Consider the following 25565-nt stretch of genomic DNA (forward strand, 5'->3'; position numbering starts at 1 on the left):
GAATTGGAGGATATATCAAGGAAGACAAAAATATGGATGATGACAGCCCAAATGGATTTCACATCTGTTTCTGTCCATAGACACTGGGACATAGATGTTCTTCACGGTGCTCTGTCCTTTGCAATTCATTCAGAGGAGGTGTTGGGATTCCAGGAATTTCTTCAAACCAGAAATTCTTCTTCAGGGCATCAAGATGGATTTTTCAAGGATTTTTGGGAACAGGCATTCAACTGTTTGTTCTCCAACTCTGAAACAGATAAGCATTCTGAGAAAACCTGCACTGGCGAAGAGAAGCTTGAGACTCTTCCTGCATCCATCTTTGAAATTAGCATGACTGCCATCAGCTACAGCATCTACAATGCAGTCTATGCTGTCACATATGCTTTGCAGTCAATGCAGTCATCCAAATCAAAGCAAACAACAACTGCTGATGGAGGGAGGCAAAAGCTTCAAAGTCAAGAAGCATGGCAGGTAATATCCTGCACAGAAACACACAGGAGAGCTCACTATATCTATGGTTATAATATCAGTCCCCCGACCATATAATAAACCGTAGGCATCATCCATAGGCAGTAGATGATGTTTTAAATCTCATTCTTTCTCTCCTGAATATGTAGAAGTTTGCCAATTTTGGTAAAATCTTATCGAGAAATTAAGGGCACAATCCTATCCAGATAGGTGGCCGCCTCCAAACTGGGAGGTGACCACCTCTCCAATGCAGGGCAGGAGAAGCAAGCATGGAGGGGATCATTCCCTCCGAGCTCCTCCTGCCCTGCAGTTTCAGCTAGATAGCTGATTGGGGCTGTCTAGCCACGGGAGGGCTGAGTGGGGAGAGAGGTTGCTGTATGACACATTGGATGTTTCGTACAGGCATTTCCACCCTCCTGCCCTGGAACGCCCCTTTTTGGCCACTCCACACTCCTCTTGTGAGCACAGAGGACAGGGGTGTTGCGCTCTCAGACAGAGCACTTTGATTTTTCGCCACTTCATTAATGCACAATTGCGCTTTAAATCCCCGTTTTGGGGGCAACAAGGAAGGTTTAAAAGATGGGACAATGGTCCAGATACAGTGCTTTGATTTTTTGCTCCTTCTCTAAAGCAAAAGAAAAGGGCTGGGAAGGCAAGGAGGAGACTGGCCAGAGCGGAAAACTTCAGTGGGGCAGAGGGGGCAAGGGAGGGGGGAATCAGAAAGAGGAGGAGGTGAAAAAACAGATGGTCTAAGCAGACCCAACCCACTCCAAAAAGGCTCCACCCAGCCATCAAGAGAATAACGTAATTAGGGCTCTGTGGAAACAGAGCGGCCCGCCAGGGTACAACAATGATAGATCGGGTCTTTTGGGGACATAGAAACTAGGGGTGGACGAAAGTCCCTTACCTGTTCTCGAAGGACGTTTGCGGTGGGGGGGAGGCGCTTCGCTGCTCCCCCCGCGAAGTTCCGGCTGGGGGGGGAGGCTTCCCACCTCGCCCCAGCCGAAATTCAGGCCGGGGGGGAGGCTTCCCGCCTCGCCTGGCCGCGAACGCAAACGTTTTGCTTTTTTTTTTTAAACGCCCCCTGATAGGCTACGTGACGATTCAAGTAGCCTATCACAGCTAGATCTGCAAAGTCAGCCGTGATAGGCTACGTCAATCGTCATGTAGCCTATCACGGGTGACTTAAAAAAAAAAAAAAAGCGTGTACGCTAATGGCGGCCCCCATAGGGAGCTGCCATTCGCGTTCCTTATTTAGTCGCTGTAGTCTACGTAAATCTTTACGTAGACTACGGCGAAAATAAGGGCAACGCAAATAGCATTGCCCTTATTTTCGCCGTAGTCTACGTAAATCTTTTCGTAGACTACAGTGACCAAATAAGGAATGGGAATGGCGGCTCCCTATGGGGGCCGCCATTATCCGTACACACTTTTTTTTTCTTTAAAGTCACCCATGATAGGCTACGTGATGATTGACGTAGCCTATCATGGCTGACATTGCAAATCTAGCCGTGATAGGCTACGTTAATCGTCACGTAGCCTATCAGGGGGCATTTTTTTTTCTTTTATTGGAATGGCGGCGGCGGCAGCCGGTCGAAAGACCGGCTGCCGCTCCCGCCCCGCTCGAACACCCGCCGAACCGCCGGCCGGACCCACCGCCGGGAGGGACATTCGGCGAAGGTAAGTCCCATCCCGGGGGGGGGGTGCGGGGGGCGGGGGGGTTCAGAGGATTTCTTCCCGAAACTTGTTTGGGGGGCCGAACACGTTGGCGCTCGGCCCCCCAAAGTTTCGGGGAGAAATTCTCCGCCAACCCTAATAGAAACACGCGTGAGAGAAAGTGTGCTTGGGGAAACAGTGAAACAAAGTTGGAAAAGAAGTGAAAGCGATAGTGTGGAATCACACTCAAGAAACTGATTCATAGGAGAATAAATTCTGCTGTATAAGGTATTTGGAGTTTATGAAAAAGGTATTTTTCTTACCCCATTTTATCCAATGGATTTTCTTAAGCTCTTATTCACAGGATGGGAGGGCAGATGGAATGCAGTGTGAGTACAGGCCTCTGGTGCAATGGCAGCATTTCAGCTGTTTTGGCCATGCTAAACCACTGTAGGGAAATTTATTTTGTTGACACGACTGTAAGGAGAGAAAAGGAGACAGATGGGAAAAGAGGAAAGCTAGGGGAAAGAGGTCCTAAGGAAACTGTGAAGATGGAAAGACAGGCAGAAAAGAGGGGTCCTGGGGAAGCTGTGGAAAGCCCGGGCAGGGGAGGAGTTGTAATGGCAGCAGCAGCAGCAGCAGCAGCAGCATTCTGCATGGCCCCAGTTACCAATCAGTAGAAGCTTGACAACTAACTGTCAGTAACTGAGGCCTACAGTTGCGTCTGAGTCCTGGACTACACAGCTACAGACAGCTTTTATTTCAAGAAATGACCTTCCTTTAGGAACACATCACAGTTGGACTCCCTTCTCTCCATTCATACTCTCCATAAAGTATTGTTTAGAGACTCTTATTAAATAGTCTAGTCATTGGGATGTTTATTTTACATCCTCCCCCACTTTCCTCCACTGTTAAATAAATCCTATTTCTTGTTTTAAAAGTTGTCCAGTGACTTTTCCACACTTGCTTTCAGGGTCCTGGGGTCCTGGTGGGTTGGAGGCACTGCATGCTAGTTTGGGGTCAGCATCTTCCTGCCCCAACGGTGCTCCCACATGTAAACCCACTTTCCCTGCCAGCAGCCCTATGAGGTGGTGGAAACCGGAAGACCTGGGATCATACATACAGTAGTGGATGAAGGAGACGTGAAGCCCCCTGTTCCCTGAAAGCAGGTGGGGAAAAGACAAAACAAAACAAAACAGTGAGCTGCTTATAAAACATTACATCTTGCTTCATAAAGCACCATGTGCATTTCTTGAAACAGTGTGCATACAAAGCACCATGTACAACAATATTATGTTGTTACACAAATAGCATTTTCAGTGCCTATTTAACATTCAATTACTATTACTACTAGGAATATAAACCTGAAGAAAGCTAATCAGATGGAGGATAAGGGCCCTATGATTATTAAACCATTGTTTACTTGCATCATTTTATACATAGTTATACAGTACCTTCCTTCCTTCCTTCCTTCCTTCCTTCCTTCCTTCCTTCCTTCCCTCCTTCCTTCCTTCCTTCCTTCCTTCCTTCCCATTTAGCTCCATCATTTTCTGAGAAGTGTCTCATTCAACAATAGTGCTGGGGAAGAGATTTCCTTTGATGAAAATGGAGAATTAATAGCGGGATTCGATATTATCAACTGGGTCACATTCCCAAACCAGTCCTTTCTTAGAGTCAAAGTTGGAGGGATTGAACCCTGGCCCCCCCCAGACAAAGTCTTCAGTATTTGTGAGGATTCCATTAAATGGCCTAATAGTTTTAACCAGGTAGGACCTATGTACAGGTACACCTGCATCTCCATTGATTTCAGCAATGTTCAAAGGGGTTTCACTGTTCGGGAACATTTCTGTCTTTTCTGGGTTGAACTATTCTGCAATGCTAAACACACGTTTATGGATTAAGTCCAACTGGAGATAATGGGAATCTCCATTACGATTGCACTGAGTGTCTATCTTCACAGGAGAATCAACTACAAACTAAATAAGCTTAGGAATAACGGATGTTGGAAGAACTTCAATTGGCTTAGCCCACCAGACTCCATTCACACTTTCACCAGCTAGCTCGACTCGGTCTGCAACAAGTCAGGACAGCTGGTGGATTTTCCAGTTTTTTCTTTATGTACACAAATAGGCATTTTGTGGATTGTGGCTGAAATTTGCACAAATGTCTATCAACACAATTTATATATATAAAAAAACTCCAAAAAAGTTCCTGGATTTTCAGGAAAACTCCTGGGTCTGTTCGCAAATGCAAGCTGATTCAAGGGCGGCATGGAAATCATGGAGCCCAGAAAGGGCCGGATTTCCTGGCGATGGACATCCCTAGATAACTCTCTGAGAGTGTTCTGCTTATTCACTCACCTGAGGATGGCACTAGATCCACATCTCTCAATCACCCTCTGCTGCCCATCAGAATACCCATTTTTACCCATGGTGCTTGCCATGATGGGGTTGGGGGGGTGGGGTGGCGGCTCAGATTTCTCCCCCCAGATGTCATAGCTATGTGTATGGCTTCAGGAGAGGAAGTCCACTATATCCTGTGATGTCTGAGTACTCCCCCAAGCGACCGTAAGATCACTCAGTAAATAACATTGCATGTACACATTTAATCTTACACAAACTGTGTTGAACATGACTTGATCCAAAGGCAGGGTGCAGGGCTCCAGCAATGGTGAAGTTTCCGTAGGGATGTATGAAACTCACATACCTTTTCGCAGAATTTTTCGCAGAGGGGGGGAGGTACTCTGTCCCACCCCCAGGAATCCTCGACGGGAGGGGAGGCGATCTGGTCCTCCCCCCCAGAATCCTGCTCAGCCGGCTCCGCTCCATGGTGGCTCCGCAGAGCAGTCAGCCAGGGCTGTCCGCAGCCGGATTTCCGGCTGCGGATGGGCTGCTGCAAACGCAAATAGCGTAGGGGAACGCAAATAGCATAGTGGGCGCTATTTGCGTTCGTTTCTTTTCGCCGTAATAGCTTACGTAAATATTTACGTAGGATAAAACAGCGAAAAATAGGGAATGCAAATGGCGGCCGCCGTAGCTTCCGCCATTTGTGTACGCCATTTTTTTGGGGGGGTTGCTTGGCTTGCCATGATAGGCTATGTAAATACTTACATAGCCTATCACGGCAAAGACCAGGATTCAAATGGCGGCCGCGGCAGCTGGTCGAAAGACCAGCCGCCACTGCCAGAGCCGCCGCCGGAGCCACCGCCATCCGGAACATCCGCCTCAGGTAAGCTTCGTCCTGGGGGGAATCCACGGGGGGGGGGGGGCGGGGGGGCAGGCCGTTCTGCTATGGATTTCAGGGGGCTGAATGCCAGTGCATTCGGCCTCACTGAAATCTGTGGCGGAATTCTCTGCCATCCCTAAGTTTCCACCAGGCTGTTGCAACCCATGTTTTCTTTGGAAGTGATGTGATGATGTTCTGCCATGCTGGCCATCAACACATTTCTAAACTGGAGTTGCAAACTCCCAAAATGTGATTAAAAAAAAAAGTTTGAATATTTTCCTTGTTCATTAATGAACAGGTGCAACCCATGTCTTTGTGTAATGGGAATTGCTATGAAGGTTTTAGCAGGAAAAGGAAGGAAGGGAAGCCATTTTGCTGCTATGATTGCCTTCCATGTCCAGAAGGGAAGATTTCCAGCCACAAGGGTAAGGATGAAATTTGTCAAAAACAAGTCCTGCCAGACAAATCTGATCTCATTTTTTAATCAAGTAACCTCCCTTGTAGACCATGGGAATGCTGTAGACATCATATACCTCGACTTCAGCAAAGCTTTCGACAAAGTGCCCCATGATATCCTGATGAGCAAACTAGCTCAAAGTGGGCTAGATGAAACAACGATCCGATGGATCCACAGTTGGCTACAGAATTGGACTCAAAGAGTGCATATCAATGGGACCTTCTCAAATTGGGGAGAAGTAACGAGTGGGGTACCGCTAGGGATGGCGGAGAATTTCTCCCCGAAACTTCGGGGGGCCGAGCGCCAACGTGTTTGGCCCCCCGAACAAGTTTCGGGGAGAAATCCTCTGCACCCCCCCGCCCCCCCCGGGACGGGACTTACCTTCACCGAATGTCCCTCCCGGTGGCTGGTCTGGCCGGCGGTTCGGCGGGTGTTTGAGTGAGGCGGGAGCGGCAGCCGGTCTTTTGACCAGCTGCCGCCACCGCCATTGCAATGAAAGAAAAAAAAAAACGCCCCCTGATAGGCTACGTGACGATTAACGTAGCCTATCATGGCTAGATTTGCAAAGTCAGCTGTGATAGGCTACGTAAATTGTCACGTAGCCTATCACGGGTGACTTAAAAAAAAAAAAGTGTGTACGCTAATGGCGGCCCCCATAGGGAGCCGCCATTCGCATTCCTTATTTAGTCGCTGTAGTCTACTTAAAGATTTACGTAGACTACGGTGAAAATAAGGGCAATGCAAATAGCGTTGCCCTTATTTTCACCGTAGTCTACATAAACATTTACGTAGACTACAGCGACTAAATAAGGAATGCGAATGGTGGCTCCCTATGGGGGCTGCCATTAGCGTACATGCTTTTTTTTTTTTAAGTCACCCGTGATAGGCTACATGACGATTGACGTAGCCTATCACGGCTGACTTTGCAGATCTAACCATGATAGGCTACGTGAATCGTCACGTAGCCTATCAGGGGGCGTTTTTTGTTTTTTTTTAACTTTCGTGTTCGCGGCCGGGCGAGGCGAGGCGCCTCCTCCCCGGCCTGAATTTCGGCCAGGCGAGGCGGGAAGCCTCCCCCCCCGGCCTGAAGTTCGCGGGGGGACCAGCGAAGTGCCTCCCCCCCACCGCGAACGTCCTTCGAGGACAGGTAAGTGACTTCCGTCCACCCCTAGGTACCGCAGGGCTCAGTCCTGGGCCCAGTGCTCTTCAACGTTTGTATTAATGACTTGGAGGAGGAGGTGCAGGGAATGCTGATCAAATTTGCAGATGACACAAAATTGGGCAGGATAGCTAATACTTTGGAAGACAGAAACAAAATTCAAAGTGATCTGGATAGACTAGAGCGCTGGGCAGAAGACAACAGAATGACATTTAATAGGGATAAATGCCAAGTTCTGCACCTAGGAAAAAGAAACCAAATGCACAGTTACAAGATGGGGGATACGTGGCTCAACCACACTACAAGTGAGAAGGATCTTGGAATTGTTGTCCATCACAAGCTGAATATGAGCCAACGATGTGATGTGGCTGCAAAAAAGGCCAATGCTCTTTTGGGCTGCATTAATAGACGCATTGCTTCCAAATCCCAGGAAATACTAGTTCCCCTCTACTCAGCACTGGTTAGGCCTCATCTGTAGTACTGTGTCCAGTTCTGGGCACCACACTTTAAGAAGGATGCAGACAAACTGGAGAGGGTTCAGAGGAGGGCAACAAAGATGATCAGGGGACTGGAAACAAAGCCCTATGAAGAGAGACTGAAAGAACTGGGCATGTTTAGCCTTGAGAAGAGAAGACTGAGGGGAGAGATGATAGCACTCTTCAAGTACTTGAAAGGTTGTCACAGAGAAGAAGGCCAGGATCTCTTCTCGATCATCCCAGAGTTCAGGACACAGAATAATGGGCTCAAGTGACAGGAAGCCAGATTCCGGCTGAACATCAGGACAAACGTCCTGACTGTTAGAGCAATATGACAATGGAACCAATTACCTGGAGGGTGGTGGGCTCTCCCACACTGGAGGCCTTCAAGACGAGGCTGGACAGCCATTTGTCAGGGATGCTCTGACTTGGATTCCTGCCTTGAGCAGAGGGTTGGACTCGATGGCCTTGTAGGCCCCTTCCAACCCTACTATTCTATGATTCTATGATTCTATAGTTTTCCAAAATATATTGGCTGCAATCCAGCACATTCACAGCATGCTCACTTCCCTCATGTTTAAAACATCATTCACAATTCAGAGTAAGGAGTCACTGCTGCTGATACAGTACAGGCTGATATGTGATGTGTGCACATTCTTATGAATAGCATATCCTTTATAGGGGTGTATGAACCCCATTCACCTTCATCCACTGGGAGGTCTGTGGTGGGGGAGGTGTTCTGGTCTTCCCCCCGGAATCCTCCCTGGCTGGCTCTGCTCAGCGGCAAGTCCGCGGAGCAACCAGCTGGGGTCAGCTGCTGCCGGACCTCTGGCTGCGGCTGGTCGACAGACACAAATGGTGTCCGGCATAGCGGACGCCATTTGCGTGCCTCCCTTTCACCATGATAGGCTACGTAAATCTTTATGTAGCCTATCACAGCAAAAGGGAAGGGCGCAAATGGCATCCACTACGCTGGACGCCATTTTGCATCCGTAAAGGGACAGCGGATGGACCGAAACAGACCCGGACCCGGCGGTGCCAGGTAGGATCTGGCCGGACTTCGCGGGGTGGCGGGGTGGGGTGGTCTGTTTCGCCATGGACTCTGGGGGGGGTGTGTGGATTCTAAGAATCTGGCCTCATTGGAGTCCGTGGCGGAATTCTCTGCCATCCTTAATCCTTTATCTGGAACAAAAGAAGTATTTTAACACATCCAGAGAAGATAGAGCCGGAGAAAACTTGTAGTTCATAATATCCAAGAACAGAACACGCACCTGGTGTTTCCTTTGATCACTGATTTCTCAAGACCCGGCTTCTCTCCAACCATCCTTGACTATGGCTTTTTATAAATATTGCTGGATGAGAAGGACGTAAGATCTTTTCCAGTGTTTGGCTCCCTCCTTCAGAGCTGTGTAGGAATGTTAGAGAATTCCACCACGGATCCCAGGAGGGCTGAATTCCAGTGAATTTGGCCCCCCAGAATCTGTGGCAGAACGAAGCTCCCCACCCCACCATCCCGTGAAAGCCCCGCAAAACGGAGCCTAACTGGCTGTGGCTCCGGCGGCGGTAGCTGCAGCGGCAGCTCCAGCAGCTGCCGGGCTACTGCGGCCGCAAATGGCGGCCATCGTAGCAGCCGCCATTTGCGTCACTATTCTGGCCCATGATAGGCTACATATATATTTACGTAGCCTATCACGGCTAAAGCAGGAACGGAAATGGCGTAGGGGACACCATTTGCATCCCTGCTTTAGCAGTGATAGGCTACGTAAATATATATGTAGCCTATCACGGGCTTGCGTAGGGACGCAAATGGCATTCCCTACACAGGGCGCCATTTGCGTCCACAGCAGCCCGGCAGCAGCTGGAGGCCCTGCTGCGGGTTGGCCTGGCCGGTGGCTCTGCAGCCTGGTCGTGGAGTGGAGCCGGCCAGGCAGGATTCCTGGGGGGGGGGAGGAATGGATCACCTCCCCCCCTGTCAAGGATTCATTCAGGGGGAAGGAACGGATCACCTTCCCCCACCTGTAGAACCCGACGGAGCCAGGCAAGCGGGGTTTTGTACACCCCTAGAGCTGTGTGACATTGTCTGAGGCTTGATTAGCATACAGAGTTAAATATGAATGACAGTTTTTCTTTTTCAGATCTGGATGACTGTTCTCAATGTGCAGAAGATCATTATCCAAACCGTGACCGAGATTTATGCATTCCCAAAGATATAATATTCTTGTCTTATGATGAACCTTTGGGGATCATTTTGGCCAGTTTTGGTCTTTTCTTTTCTTTCCTCACAACTTTGATATTTAGAATTTTCATTAAGCACAAGAATACTCCCATAGTCAAAGCCAACAACCAGAACCTCACCTTCATTCTCCTTATTTCCCTCCTGCTCTGCTTCCTTTGCACTTTGCTATTTATTGGCCGACCTGAGAAGCTGACCTGTGTCCTCTGACAAACTGTGTTTGGCATCATATTCTCAGTGGCAGTTTCTTGTGTGTTGGCTAAAACTGTCACTGTGGTTCTAGCTTTCATGGCTATCAAGCCAGGATCTAGAATGAGGAGATGGGTTGGGAAACTCCTGGCCATTTCCATTGTTCTTTTCTGCTCCCTGATTCAAACCATTATTTGTACTGTGTGGCTAGCAACCTCTCCACCGTTCCCAGATTTAGGAAGACATTCAATGAATAAAGAAATTATATTGGAATGTAATGAAGGTTCAGCTATGATGTTCTACTGTGTCCTGGGTTATATGGGCTTCCTGGCCATTGTCAGCTTCACTGTGGCCTTCCTAGCCAGGAGGTTACCTGACAGTTTCAATGAAGCTAAGTTCATCACGTTCAGCATGCTGGTATTCTGCAGTGTTTGGCTATCCTTTTTCCCAACCTATCTGAGCACAAGTGGAAAATATATGGTGGCTGTGGAGATCTTCTCAATCTTGGCCTCTAGTGCTGGATTATTGGGCTTCATCTTTTTCCCCATATGCTATATTATTGTGTTGAGGCCTGAGCTGAACAGCAGGGAGCAGCTAATGAAGAAACTTAAGTGAAGGAAATGTCTCTTATCATTCTGTGTATTCATTTTATTTATTTATTTATTTATTTAATCCTTGCATACCAGATAATATAATCATTCAAACTGTTGGAAATACCCTATTAATAAAGAATTGTAGCTACAACAACAGTACTAAATAAATAAAAGAAACAATAGAAAATACAGTCAAATGGAGAAGCATCATGATGATCAGTTACACGCCAGAGAAAGTCTGTGTAAACAAGTATGTATTCCTGAGTTTCAAACACACCATATTTCCTGCCTCCTGAATCTTTCTGAGGAGGGTGCTACAAAATGTGGCAAAAGGTGCTTTCAACATTTTATATGGTTACTAGGGATGTCAGAGAATTCTGCCACGGATATCGGTGAGGCTGAATGCCATGGCATTCGGCCCCCTGAAATCCCTGGCAGAACGAAGCCCCCGCCCCCCCAACCCATGAAAGGCATGCGAAACAGAGCACTTACCTGCTGCCGTCCACACTGACTTGCAAATGGCGGCCGCCCTGAGGACGCCATTCGCTTCTTCATCATAGCCGTGATAGGCTACGTAAATACTTACGTAGCCTATCATGGCTAACGCAGGGATGCCTTTTGCATCCCTGCGGAGGCCGTGATAGTCTACATAAGTATTTACATAGCCTATCACTGCAAGCCAAACCCCCCCCCCCAACAGCATACCCAAATGATGGCGGCTACGGCCGCTGCCATTTATGTTCCATATTTTTAGCCGTTTTAGCCAACATAAATATTTACGTAGGCTATTACGGTGAAAAAAAATGGAACGCAAATAGCACCCACTACACTATTTTCATTCCCCTTGTTTTTCGCTGTAATAGCCTACGTAAATATTTACGTAGGGTAAAACGGCTAAAAATAAGGAACGCAAATGGCGGCTGCCATAGCCGCTGCCATTTGTGTATGCTGTTTTTTGGGGGAGGGGCTTGCCGTAAATACTTATGTAGCCTATCACGGTAGCTTCGCAGGATGCAAATGGCGGCCACTACAGCGGCTGCCATTTGCGTCCGCAGCAGCCCGTCCGCGGCCAGACCTCCGGCTGCGGATGGCCCTGGCCGGTGGCTCCGCGGAGCCACCACAGAGCAGAGCCGGCCCAGGGAGGATTCTGAGTGAGGAGACGGAGCACCTCCCCCCCCACTGCGAATCCAAGCTCCGCAAAGGTAAGTGACTTTCGTACATCCTTACTGGTAACCATGTTGATCATGGAATGGCCGGAAAGGCAGCTGGGTACATGTACCTATATATATGGAAAGAGGGTCTCAAGTTATTTTTGTATGTCAACAATGTAGCCTTGAACGTGTCTATGTAGCTAAGAAGCAGCCAGTGAAGTTCTCTTAAAACCTAGTGTGATGTGTACATAGCTGGGTGTCCCACTGAGCACCCTAGCTTCTGCATTCTGCAATAGTTCCATCTTCTGCACCAGGCACAAGTGCATCCCCTCATAGAGTGCATTACAGGAATCTAGTCATGAGGTTAGCAGTGGATGGCCCATAGTGGCTAGGCTATCATTGGAATGGCATAGTTGTCACACCAAATGAAATAGGTAATGGGCTCTGAGTCAGTGGGGAAACCTAGATCTTCAGGGACAAAGGTGGATCCTGAAGCAGCCCCTAACTATGGATCTGTCCCTTCAGAGGGATTGCAACCCATCCAGAACAGTCGAACAACCAACTTTCCTCTGTGACAGCCGGTTCTTATGCAGCCAAAATGGCACCATCCATGCAGAAGAGTGAGGTTTCAGTAGGAAGAAGCAGGGGAAAAAATCAGTCTGGAAGAACATCATATTTTGATATTACTTTAGCTGAAATGAGGAAAGGAGATTGCAGATTTCTGACACTGGGAAGACAATTAAAAAATACTCCATGGTAAATCAGGTCTTCCTTTGGATCTTAAAACTATTCCAATTTTGAATCTTGTTCAAAATTTAATTCAACTTCTATGCATCAATAATTTGCAAACTCATTCTTTGTGTGTTCTTTAATATATGTGTATTTTCAACACCTTTTCTTGCTGTGGGTCACCTCTTCCAGTCTCACTGCTGAGTTGTGATACACATCTTTTCTTCTGTAAAGTGACAAAGAAGAAAAACTCTGTACATATAATTATCTCCTGTATAATTATCAAATTAACTATGATGAACTATACTTCTCCAAAGCCATGGGGACTCACAGTAGCCACTGACACAATGATGAACAAAGACTGAAGGATGCTATTAATATCCCCTGTATGATTCAGAGCTGGGGCTAGAGATAGTCAAGGCTTTGTCCGTTTGATTAGTGATACGTTATGCTGTCCAAATAAGCTGATTGAAGCCTGTTAACTATGTATTATTGAGGGAAACTAACATGACAGTGTGGAAACAGATCATTTACTAAACAGAAGCCATATTTTCATAGAAGATGGTGGTATTCATGGTGTTGTTATTCATGTTGGTTCCTCAGGTGGTGTGCAAGATCCCATTTGTTAAATGCAATATCCGTGACCCTCTTCCTATTCTTCACAAGTATTATCAGTCTGGAGACCTCAGCATTGCTGGTATTATTTCTCAAGTCTACAGGTTTTCCAATCCAATGGCCTTCAATAAATATCCCTCCCAGGAACAGCTTGATGTGCTTTTGTTAGTCATTTATTTATTTACTTACAATATTTATACCCAGTGTTTCAATCAAATGATCATCCAGATAGTTTTAAACAAGCTATAATAATCTTCCCCCCCAACCCCCCAGATTTCTTGATCTAGGTCTGTACAAAATTTCAGCATGCTAACTCAGTACTGATGTCCTGAGAATCAGTGAATGAAATGAGGGCCAACCCCGGTTATAACAAGTCTTATCCAACTTGATCTAAGTATAGACTCTACAGAGATTAGCAATCGATCTATATTATTTTAGTTGCACTTCATTTCCACTGAAAGCTATGAGACTAGTTTTCCATGGATTACTTTGTGCATTGATTTCAATGTGACCAAATGCAACTGCACCTTAGTCTGGCTGCAACCTAATGTTTAGAAGATGGTTTGGGATGTTGTGTATGCATGTAGCTTTCACAGCCATGCCCAAATATTCTGAAGCAGATGCACTGTACTACCTGAGGGAGCACCTGTTCTCATATTAACTTGTCCATTCGCTGAGATCTACAGATCAGGGTTTCCTGGTTGTCCTGTCACTGTTGCCGTAACAAGTACATGTATTGGTGACCAGGGGGAGAGCCTTTTCTGTTGTAGCACCCTGCCTTTGGAATTATCTTGTCCTGCAGTGTGGCAGGCACCATCTTTGATTCTGTTTAAATGCCTGTTGAAATGTATGTGTATAGCCAGGAATTTGGTGATACTAATACCTAGCTTGGTCTTATTTCTTTCTTGTTTGTATTTTTTTGTGTGTTCGATTTTAATTGAGATTGTAATCACTTTGCACACTGTGTTTTGATAACGAAGGGCAATATATATGTAGTTTATATAAAGAACAATAATAAATAATGACTTTTGTTGCAGGGTACTGACTCAAAGCTACCAGCAGATCCTAGCCTTGGCATTTGCCATAAAGGAGATAAATGAAAATGCCAAGATCTTGCCCAACGTCACCTTGGGCTTCCACATCTATAATAGCAATTTCAGTCCTAGCTGGACCTATCTCGCTTCAATGGAACTTCTCTCCACGTGGGGCAGATTCATCCCTAACTACAAGTGTGGCTTTGGGAGCAACACAGTGGCAGCTATTGGTGGACCTGACATCTGTCTCCACATGGCAAATGTACTGTGCATCTACAAAATCCCACAGGTAAGATGTGCACAGGTAAGAAGCATACATGGAGCATGGGAATTTAAGAAATTAGTTCACACCTCTGTTGTGATTCCATTGCATTTTGCAATGCAGTTTTGTGGTTGGCAGATTGAAAATGGTGTGACTGAAATAAAGAGGCAAGACATCCATGATGCTTAAAGGTAAAATCTTGACTAATGAAAATAACCCATGTGGCTTGTGAAACAAAATAATCCATAGCTTTTTCATTCCTCATGTGCATAACCACAGATACAAGAATGGGGAGGATCTGCACATTTTGTCAGTTTATACCTTCTCCAACATGAAGTATTCCTGTAATTCATTCATTTATTATTGACAGTTTTATACCACCTTATCTCCTAAAGACAGCTGGGGAGCTATGGACAATAAAACAGGTTAGACACTGGCTAGAGCGCAAATGATGAAAGTCTTGAAGCAAAGATGACCAAGCATGCTCTAGAGCACATACTCATGCCTATTGTATGGTGGTGCAGGCAACAAAGAAAGAAAACATACTTTGCTTCCTCCATTGTGTTCTCAAGGAGCCATCCAGCGGAGCTCTTTTGGGTGGTTTGGGGGCTAACACTCTCCCCAGTGAATGGGGCCCTGGTCCCCTCAAGGACCCGCTGTGACCTTTTTTCATCACAGTTTGATGAAAATGTGATGAAAAAAGGAGAGGCAGCCGGCATGGTTCTCTCTGTGCTGACTACAAGGGGGAGGCAGAGGGTATGGGGAGCTCAGATTCCTGGATCTGCGGTCATAGCATTGACTCCGCCCTTGGATCCAGGAACCTGAACTATCCTATGGCCCACCAGACTCTGTCTAGGAGCCATTAGATTGCTCACTAAAACATTAAAATTTTTGGTAAGACCCACACCTTGAATTGATTCTGGAAAGCAATTGGCAAGCAGTTCAGGTCTTTCAGGAGAGGTGCAATATGGTACCAATACCATTTGCACTCTAGCTGCCACATTTTGCTCTGATTTAAACTTCTGGCACTCTTCAAGGGTAGCCTCACATTGCACGCACTGCACTAGTCTAAACATGATGTAACTAAAGCATGGATAACTTTTGCCAGATCAGACTGGCTGAGGGAGGGTCACACCTGACACACCCTGCACAATTGTGCAAACATGCTCCTTGTCACCACTGCCATCTGAAGATCCAGGATCAGGGGCATTCGCAAGCTATGGACCTGATCTTTCAGAGGGAGCACAATCCCTTCAAGAATCAGGTTGAATCTCAAACCCAAAGTCATGCTTTCTACTGACCAACAACATTTCAATTCCCCTTTAAACTGTGGACCTCATCTGCCTCTATCAGGAGAGAGAGGGCACTTAGGAGCAATAATGACAGCTGCCCTGACAGTTTCCATGTTCCATTTCCATATTCCTTTGAGTGGCTCCTGTTTTCCCAGGGGAAAAGGAAGGTAAACATTTCACAAATACATATGTGTTTTCTACAACAGTGCATTTGTAATGCTATCACATTCACAGCAAATGGGAAAATGTTGAATGTTTCAGATTCACAGTTCCCAAACCTGAACATGAACTGCAATACAGTTAGGCTTGAAAATCCATATCTTTCTGAAGTTTGCAATTCAGTTTACAAAAATGCATACATTTGAAGCAGTGCATAGGAAAATAAAAGAGTATATTTATTTATTTATTTATTTATTTATTTATTACGTTTACACTCTTCCCAATAGCTGAAGCTCTCTAGATAGTTTACAAAGCTTAAATGCTTAAAAATACAATATGGAAACATAATAGAAATGTACAAAAATGTAAACAGTTTAACAATGAACACTAAGAAATCCCAGGATCAATTAAAACCCTATAATATGCTGTCAACTGCCTCAGAGCAAAGGAAGGACCTGCTGCCAAAAAAGTTCACAATGTTGGCACCAGGCAGACCTCACAATTCCAGAATCAGGAATTCTGGAATTCCTACCAAGAAGTCCATCTCCTTTGTTGACAAGCTCCAAACCTCCCTCGGAGGAGGACCTTGAAGAACGGCCTCAGATGACCATCATAGTGTATGGGTCGGTTCATTTTGTGAAAGGCATTCAATCAGGTGTTGCATGGAAAATGCATAGAAAGTGCTTGCAAAAATGATTTATTGAACTGAAAAGAAAAGATTGCAACAATGATTGCATGCCTTTGAGAAATCGAGTTCCCCGCTTACCAGGGAGCCGCCATTGTGAATGTGTGCAGGTCCTGTGGTGGGAAAGGAAGGGAGCGCCTCCTTGTAGCCTGGTGCCAAGCCAAACGAAAGGCGGATTGGCTTGGCTGGGGTGTGGCCATGAGGAGCGAGCTAAATGAGAACAGTGGCAGGCAGTTCCTCATGTGTTGGCTGGCACCATTGCCATTGCTGGCTTCCTCACCCACCCACCCCTGGTAATAGTACATCTTGCAGTGGGTGGAAGTCAGTCTACAGTTAATGGGGCTGGGAAGGAATTTTACCTGCCTTCTAACTGGCGGGGTGGTGGTAGTGGTTTTTGCCTTTCTCATTGCAAGAGTAGTCCATGTGAAAATAAGTGGAACTATTTATTTTTGGGCTCTCTTGGTAGAATTGTATTTTTTATGTCACAGCTTTGGGGGGGGTGATAGGCTTTGGGCTGGAACAATTTGGGAAGGAGAGCGGGATTGGGCTCCCTGTGGTGGGATCCTCTTAGGGGATCCGGGTGGGTGTGGCACCAAGACCAGGCCAACACAGTGGCTGCGAGTGTGCCACATCCAGGGTGGAGGGAAAGGGTGCACATTAGTGGTCTGCACCGTGGTGGGCCTCTGACCCTTCCAGCCACCACCAGCATTCCTGGCAAATGGGCCAGGAAGGAAAATCAGACAGCAGTTGGGCTGCCCAATGGTGGGATCCATGCCTCCTCTAATCCTGTTCAAAATTAATAAATTTGTGCCCAATTTAAGAACCCATTTAAGTTGGTGTCTATGATTTGTTCCTTTCCACAGCCACATGGACACAATTAGACTCTGCACCAGAAAAAGTGTGCTTAAACATGCTTCATAGAATCATAGAATAGTAGGGTTGGAAGGAGCCTACAAGGCTTACATTTGAAAAATGCATTACAATGCCTATATTTTGAAAAATACACACGGAACTCCATTTTAATTTTGTGTAGACTAAAATAAAATAAAATAAATTATCCAAAGAAGAAACAGGATAGCATGAACTTAGCAGTGAACTTGGTCATCCCTAGAACTCAGGAACAAGCATTACAATTTGGAAAATATATCTCTGCTCAAATAGAAATGCGCACACTTTGTTTTTTTTTTTTTCTTTATTGTCTTTAGCTCACATATGGCTCTGCTCCGGTAATGAATAATGAAACCCAAGCTGTTTTCTTCCAACCGATGTTCCCAAATGGGGCCCATCAGCACAGGGGCATTCTCCAGTTACTGCTGCATTTTAGGTGGACATGGATCGGAGTTCTTTCTGTGAACAATGACAATGGAGAGAGCTTTGTACATGATGTGCTTCCCACATTTTCCCACCGTGGTATCTGCTTCAACTTCATAGAAAAATTGCCAACAGTGAGTTTTTACACTGACTTTCTTGATGTGATGGATGAAGCACCCAAAATATACAACATTGTCATGGAAAGCACAGCCAGTGCGATTGTCATATATGGTGAAATTCAGACCATGATAATTTTGAGAATGTTGCTCCAGTTGTCAGAAGTGGAGGATATACCAAGGAAGACAAAAATCTGGATTATGACAGCTGAAATAGATTTCACATCAGTTCCCTTTCAAAGGCCATGGGGCATGGGGTTCCTCCATGGTGCTCTGTCCTTTGCAATTCACTCAAAGGAGGTGCTGGGATTCCAGGAATTTCTTCAAACCAGAAATCCTTCCTCAGGAAAGCAAGACGGTTTCATCACAGATTTCTGGGAACAGGCATTCAATTGTTTGCTCCACAACTCTGAAATCCATAAGCAGTCTGGGAAAAACTGCACTGGGGAGGAGAAGCTTGAGACTCTTCCTGCATCCATTTTTGAAATTAGCATCACTGGCCACAGCTATAATATATACAATGCTGCCTATGCTGTGGCACATGCTTCGCAGTCCATGTGGTTGTCCAAATCCAAGCCAAGAACAATGGTAGAGGGAGGAGAGCCAAAGCTTCAGAATCAGGAATCATGGAAGGTAATATCCTGAACAAAAACATGCAGGAGATCTCACCATATTTGTGATTGTAGCAACAGTTCCCAGACCAGGTAGAAAGCCGTCTCTATAAGGAAGGTGATGTTGGGTATGGGTGGGTGGATCTGCCAGTTTTGGTTTCTCCTGCATTCAAAGTCTTAAAATGTCAAGTTCATCCTCTCCTGAATATGAAGAAATTTGCAAATGTTGATAAATTCTTATAAAAAAATGAACTGAAACAAAATTCTCTCCCGTCTGCACCAGCAATAATCAATGGCTACAGACATTCCCAGGATGGAGAGGACCATGCTTGACATATAGGCGTTGAAGATGAAGAGCCTCTCAGAAAAAAAAAGTTGAATTCACAGGGATTATGAGGTTTATGAGGAAAGCACCCAAAGCCCTCTGCCTGGATGGCCAAATCTTTCCATTTTGTTTTCTCCCTCATTCAATTTTTTCTTTCTTTTAATATCTCAAGTTCTTTTTGTCTATAATATACAGAACTTTCTGAATTTTGTTAAATTCTTAATAAAAGGGAACTGAAATGAAATTCTCATCCAGCCCTGGTGTTGGAGCACCTAAGTGAGCTGTCATAGATTCTGTTTTAAAGCCGGTCCACTGATGCACTTTGCATTGCGAGCGGAGATGGGTCAAAGAAGATGCAGACAACAAGCTTGGGCTGAAAATTGGGCCACATTTATTGAAATACCTGCAAAGGGGAACTTAGGACAGGCATCTGTGTCAGCGGCTAGCTGGCACTTCTTGGGCGAAAACACACCCAGCCTGAGGGGTGGCGGTGATCTCGCCATCCCTCCGGACTGCCCCTTCTGGGGGAGGTAGACCTTCCGGTGTCACCCGCATCCCGGTGCCGCACAACACCTGGGTGAGTGAGTAGGGTTGGTCTCCCAGGCAACCCTTATCCCCCCGCCGAGCCGCACAACCCGTTCGGGGGGCCTCAGGCGTCACCTGTCACCATAAGGTGCCTCTGCATGCACACCATCCCTACTTTCCTGTTTTGCCTGTCCTAGCTGCCAACTGGAATGTGACCGATGATATAGACCATATTCCATTACAGGACACACTCGACCCGCAAAACAGTGTGACGTAGGCAAAAAAGACTCACAGTAATAGGCCAATCAAACTGTGAGCCAAAGAATTCCTATATGGCTCCCAAAGGGCAGCTGGCAAGAAACCCACACTGCTTAGGGGAGGGTGGGAGGGAGCTGCGTCAAGCCAGAGAGCTGAGATTGGGAGGGGGGCTGAGTTTAAGGCAACTCAGCCTGCCCCTCCTTGGATGGTGGTGCCACTGGGGTGCACCAATCAGAGGCCCCTACATCTCATCACCCCAGCCGCCTGCAATGGCCCCCCCTTTCAGCCAGACAAGCTGGCGCCGGGGTTAGGGCATATTAGACCACAGAGAAGTTACCAGGCAACCCTTTACTCACAACACACCAGGACTGGAGATATGCTGCTGTTACACCAGTGAAACGGCCGCCATACCAATGGGTTGGATCCAGATTTAGTCATGCTTGGGGAACAACCATTACAATAACCATTGAAATCAGTTAGACAATTATGGCATAACTAACTTAACTTCCATTGCTTTCAGTTGGTCTGCTCTAGGTATGTCTAAATCTGGATCCAAACAAATATGTGCTTAGCTGAGGAGAGGAAAAACATATAACCAGAACATACCCACCCACCCTGGTCGAAAAACAATGGATCCTCCTCCCACTAGCATAATGGGAAACATTAGAGACTATACTGATGGTCACATGCCACCCAACCACACATGGAGGGGACCCAATGGACTCATGATGATAGGGACATTCCTTCATCATAACCTCTGCATCACCGTACATGAAAAACAGAAGATAACATGACAGTGTCTTCATTCCATTAGCCCCAGTGTCACAGCCAATAATGACTCTGGTACAGCTGGTCTCCAGCATCCCTATAGCCAGGGGTTTGAGGTGTTTCTTTTTCCCTCCCCCTTTCTTCAAACAAATGGGAATATGGGATTTTGCACATGATTATGTGTGAGAGAGTGATGCAAGGTTTTATTAGGCTCACAGCCATAAAGAATAAATTATAGCTCCTTTTGCATCATTCATGTCCTCATGTTGTTGCTCAATCTATTCTCCTGACTATTCCGGGGCAGCCATACTGGTGTGCATATATGGTGTGTGTGTGCGTGTGCGTGTGCATGCTGTGCTCACGAATACAATGAGTGGATCCACCCTCCTGCTCTGAATTGTTTAGGGAAGTTCTAGTTACAGTGCTTTGCACTTGGCAGCAAGCTGGGTTTTTTTCCCACCTTCTCCTTCCTCTTTGGGTTTCATGTTCATTAGAATAAAAGCCTCTGGAGAGGACTTTGTCTTGTCTGTTGTGTTTCTTATTGCTTGCATTAAGCACCATGTACATAAAAAATATGTTATTGTTCTTCTTCTTGTTGTTGTTGTTGTTGCTATACAACACAGCATTTAAAGTCCCTGTTTATTACACAGATACTATCAATACTAAGAGTATTTGCTGGAAGAAAGCTAATTAGCTAGAGGATCAAGGCCCTGTGATGATCACCCCATTGTTTACTTGCATCTTTTTGTGCATCAATATAAAGTCCTCCTTCCTTCCTTCCTTCCTTCCTTCCTTCCTTCCTTCCTTCCTTCCAATTTAGCTCCACCACTTCCTCAGAAGTGTCTCATTCAACAATAGTGCTGGGGAAAAGATTTCCTTTGATGAAAATGGGGAATTAATAGCTGGATTTGATATTATCAACTGGATCACATTCCCCAACAAGTCTTTTCTTAGAGTCCAAGTTGGAGGGATTGATCCCTGGGCTTCCTCAGACAATGTCTTCAGTATTCATGAGGATTTCATCACATGGCCTAGTGGTTTTAATCAGGTAGGATTGGTGTATGTACATTACAATTTATTACACCAATGTTGGAAGAGGTTTCACTGTTCAGGCAAAGTTTGATCTCTTCCAGACCAAACTAGATGTCAATGGCAATGTTTTTCCTAAGCATTCTAGCCACATGTATGACACAGAAATGGGGGAAGAATGACAGCCTGACCTCTGCAACCAGCAACAGAGATAAGGTCCGTGAAAAGTGGACCATGCAAGAGGGCACACCTTCGCCCTAAATTCCATCACCGACTTCTGCTGCACACATTTTTTTTCTAAGCCTCTGCATTTTGGAAACTGAAACCTATCTTCATACCACAGTTGATAATTTTTGCACCCAAGAGCTGAGCAAGATTGCCGACATGTAGCTTAACTTCCTGTCCCCTCCTTTGTTCTGTAGACTTGATTTCAACTGCCTAAACCTTTGACATTTTGGTTCCAGCAAACAAAGAGAAAAATAGCCTATGACATCCGAATTTAACTATATACAAAATTAGAAGATGATTCTGTTCCTCCACAACCCCCAAATGTGATTTTTAGGAATGTTACAACACTCTCCATGTTCATTTATAAACAGGTACAACCCCTGTCTTTGTGTAATGACAATTGCTATGAAGGATTTAGCAGGAAAAAGCAGGAAGGGAAGCCATTTTGCTGCTATGATTGCCTTCCATGTCCAGAAGGGAAGATTTCCAGCCAGAAGGGTAAGAGATGTCATTCTATCAGCTTTTCAAAATATATTGGCTGCAATCCAGCACATTCACATAAGGGTGCATGGATTCTCACTTCCCTCATATTTAAAACACATTTCACAATTCAGAGGAAGAATTTGTTGCTGATACATTACAGGCTAATATAAGCACAATATGGCTTATTATAAATACAGCTGAGTGAGAAGGCTGTAAGTGTGTATGCCAGTTTTCAGCTTCCTCCTTCAGCGCTATGTGACACTGAGGCTTGATTAATGTAATGCACTATACACAGGGCTGCCATGTACACAAACCCAGGTTTTTCTTTTCAGACATGGATGACTGTTCTCAATGTCCGGAAGATCATCATCCAAATGACAACAGGGATTTCTGTATTCCAAAGGATATAACTTTCTTGTCTTATGAAGAACCTTTGGGGATCATTTTGGCATGTTTTGCTCTTTCTTTTTCTTTTGTCACAGCTTTGGTGGTTGGAGTCTTCATTAAGCATCAGGAGACTCCCATAGTCAAAGCCAACAACCGGAATCTCACCTACATCCTCCTCGTCTCCCTACTGCTATCCTTCCTTTGTACCTTGCTATTTAGTGGGCGGCCTGAGAAGTTGATGTGTCTTCTTCGACAACCAGCTTTTGGAATCATCTTCTCAGTGGCAGTTTCTTGTGTGTTGGCCAAAACTGTCATAGTGGTTCTAGCTTTCATGGCCACTAAGCCAGGGTCCAGAATGAGGAAATGGGCAGGGAAAAAACTGGCATCCTCCATTGTTCTTTGCTGCTCTGTCATTCAAGCCACCATTTGTACCGTGTGGCTTGCAACCTCTTCCCCATTCCCAGACCTTGACATGCACTCAATGACTGACAAAATTGTACTGGAATGTAATGAAGGATCAGCCATCATGTTCTACTGTGTCCTGGGCTTTATGGGTTTCCTGGCCATTGTCAGCTTCTCTGTGGCTTTCCTAGCTAGGAAGTTGCCCGATAGTTTTAATGAAGCTAAGTTTATTACCTTCAGCATGTTGGTCTTCTGCAGTGTTTGGCTGTCCTTTGTTCCCACCTACCTGAGCACAAAAGGAAAATATATGGTGGCTGTGGAGATCTTTTCCATCTTGGCCTCTAGTGCTGGGTTGCTGGGTTGTATTTTTTCCCCAAAGTGCTTTATCATTGTCATGAGGCCTGAGCTGAACAACAGAAAGGAGTTAAGAAAAAGAAAGTATTAAAATCCAAACACTGAAACATTGCAGTTATCTACAGAGAGCCTTCTTCTGCGAAGTAGGACATGTGAGAGCCTTATGGGTCATGACCTGCTTGTATAATATCCTGCCCAAGGAAGCTCGGTTGGTACTGGGAAATAATTTATTTGCTTGGGATTTCAGCTGTGAATGGGCTATATGTTGTTTATTCATTCTGCTGAATGAATAGCTTTGTTACTTTTCTTCAGTTTCAGTCTTCTCAAGTTATTAAGTTGACATATTTTAGTAATATATATATATTCTTATTGTTTCTAATTAGTGTTGTAAGCCATCTTGATTTTCCTTTTTTTTTCCAAAGTGGGGGTAGATATATCTTCAACAACAACAACAACAACAATATGATGTCAACAACAATATGATGAGAGCCAGTGTGGTGTAGTGACTAGAGTGTTGGACTGGGAGCCAGGAGTTCCAGGTTCTAGTCCCCACTTGGCCATAGAAGCTCACTGGGTGACTCTGGGCCAGTCACGGACTCTCAGCCCAACCCACCTCACAGGGTTGTTGTGAGGATAAAATGGAGAGGAGGTGGATAATGTAAACCGTCTTGGGTTCCTTGCAAGAGGAAAAAAGGCAGGATATAAATACAATCAATCAATCAATCAATCATCTCTTTCCAGCTAAAGTTAATCATTAGTAAGATGGTTACAAACAGAGTTACTCATGATTAACTAACCTTTTCCTTTTCTTTTTTGTGGAAATTCAGTCATGTCTAATTTTAAATGGACAGAGTTTTGTATTGAATTCCTAGATATTTATTATTTATTAGGCTATAAGTGTAATGCAAACTATGGATTTAAACTAAGAATCATGTGTTGGTGCCAACTCATACAAACTCTCAAGGTCCATCCCAACAGACCATGGAGTAAATTAATTCAACGTTAAAGCATTTCGGAACCAAGTTTGTAAAGCATTCTTTACTGTGTAATCCTAGCCTGCAAATGTGATGGGATATGACTGAGTGATGGTGCCTCCATTTCACAACAGAGGAGCTCTGCAGATGAGGCTGGGGGATTTCCTGCCCCAGAAGTTCCATTTCTGTCAGCAGAAAGCTCTATAGATATATAGATCTACTGCCGGCATTGTTTCTCCCAATGGTAGACCCCAACATGAAGTGTTCTAGCATGGGGTCACCTTTATATCACTTAACTGTGAAGATGTAGGGCTGTGAAGACGCCTCTTTATCAACAGCTCATTGTGTTGGAGAGGAGATTTTCATGTAGGACATAAAATTGATGTTTTCAGGGAGGAACTGCAGCAAACAGTGGTGGCCAAAGATGAAATTCTCAACATTAATGACAAATTGAAAGCTAATAAATCATGAGACCCAGATGGCATCCATCCTAGGGTTCTTATCATTGTTGTGAAGCTTGAGCTGAACAACAGAAAGAATCTAAGAAACAAAAAGACAAAGTATTAAAAGTCTGAACAACTTGCCTTGAAACTGCAACATTGCAATCACCTGCAGAGATCATTCTTCTTCAAAGTAGGGCATGTGGTGACTAGAGAGAGAGCCTTCTGGATCATGACTGACTTGTAAATTATCTTCCCCAGGAAAGCTCTGTTGTTACTGCTGATGACTTTATTTATTTGCCTAGGATTTCAGCTGTGAATGGGCTATAAGTTATATTTATTCATTCTGCTAAATGAATAACTTCATTAGTCTTTTTTTTTTTTAGTTCAGTCTTCTTGAGTTATCAGTTTAATATATTTTAGTATAATACTTATTCTTTATGTTTTTAATTATCATTGTAAGCCACCTTTCTTGTCCTACTTGAAAGCTGGGGTAAGACATTAGAGTTATCTTAATAAACATCAACAACTAGTTGTACAAAGCCCTAAACAACTTGGCACCAGGATACCTGAAAGAGCACCTTCTTCTTTACCAATGGGCCCACTCACTGAGGTCATCAGAGGACATGTCCCTGGTGGTTTCACATGGACCCATGACTCAGCTGGAGTCCACCAGGAAAAGAGCCTTCTGAGTGGTGGCCCCCTTCCTGTGGAACTCCCTGCCTTTGGAGGTCAGGCAGGCACCAGCATTGTGTTGCTTTTGGCCCCTCCTGAAGACATTGTTATTTTGGGAGGCCTTCCTTGAGTGACCAGCTGCAGTTTATTAAGTTCAGAATCTGTTTCTTTTAAAATGTTTTGATTGTTTTAATATGGCGTCTTATTCTTTTATCTTTGTTGTTCATTGCTCTGCAATATTTTGATCAGGAGCAGTATACAAATGTTGTAAATAAAATTAAATAAGTAAACTAACA

General features: G+C 45.1%; 2 protein-coding genes and 1 pseudogene across 2 annotated transcripts; all 3 read left to right on the forward strand.

The window, feature by feature from the left end:
- Window positions 1–5656: 5656 nt before the first annotated feature.
- Window positions 5657–10478, forward strand: LOC146342510 (vomeronasal type-2 receptor 26-like; annotated as a pseudogene).
- Window positions 10479–10665: 187 nt separating this feature from the next.
- On the forward strand, window positions 10666–20811 carry LOC146342511 (vomeronasal type-2 receptor 26-like). Its single transcript, XM_084807870.1, has 4 exons — window positions 10666–10698; window positions 12940–13115; window positions 13989–14274; window positions 17589–20811. Exons 1-4 carry the CDS (start codon window positions 10666–10668, stop codon window positions 18453–18455), a joined length of 1362 nt encoding a protein of 453 aa, XP_084663996.1. The 3' UTR covers window positions 18456–20811.
- A 1557-nt stretch (window positions 20812–22368) lies between these two features.
- Window positions 22369–23271, forward strand: LOC146342512 (vomeronasal type-2 receptor 26-like). Its single transcript, XM_084808575.1, has one exon. The coding sequence runs from the start codon at window positions 22372–22374 to the stop codon at window positions 23269–23271; it is 900 nt and encodes a 299-aa protein (XP_084664701.1). The 5' UTR covers window positions 22369–22371.
- The last annotated feature ends 2294 nt before the right edge of the window (window positions 23272–25565 follow it).

This window comes from Heloderma suspectum, chromosome 6 (genome assembly GCF_057233095.1).
Source record: "Heloderma suspectum isolate Gila_16-S chromosome 6, 16-S_ref, whole genome shotgun sequence".
Taxonomy (NCBI): domain Eukaryota; kingdom Metazoa; phylum Chordata; class Lepidosauria; order Squamata; family Helodermatidae; genus Heloderma; species Heloderma suspectum.

Bases quoted from the DNA above. Each gene is read 5' to 3' on its own strand.
- LOC146342511 (XM_084807870.1), top strand. From the start codon at position 10,666: ATGATGATCAGTTACACGCCAGAGAAAGTCTGT. The intron at 13,116-13,988 runs GTTAGTCATTTA...CTTTTGTTGCAG, and splicing joins GAACAGCTTGATGTGCTTTT to GGTACTGACTCAAAGCTACC. The intron at 14,275-17,588 runs GTAAGATGTGCA...TATTGTCTTTAG, and splicing joins GCATCTACAAAATCCCACAG to CTCACATATGGCTCTGCTCC.
- LOC146342512 (XM_084808575.1), top strand. From the start codon at position 22,372: ATGGATGACTGTTCTCAATGTCCGGAAGATCATCATCCAAATGACAAC.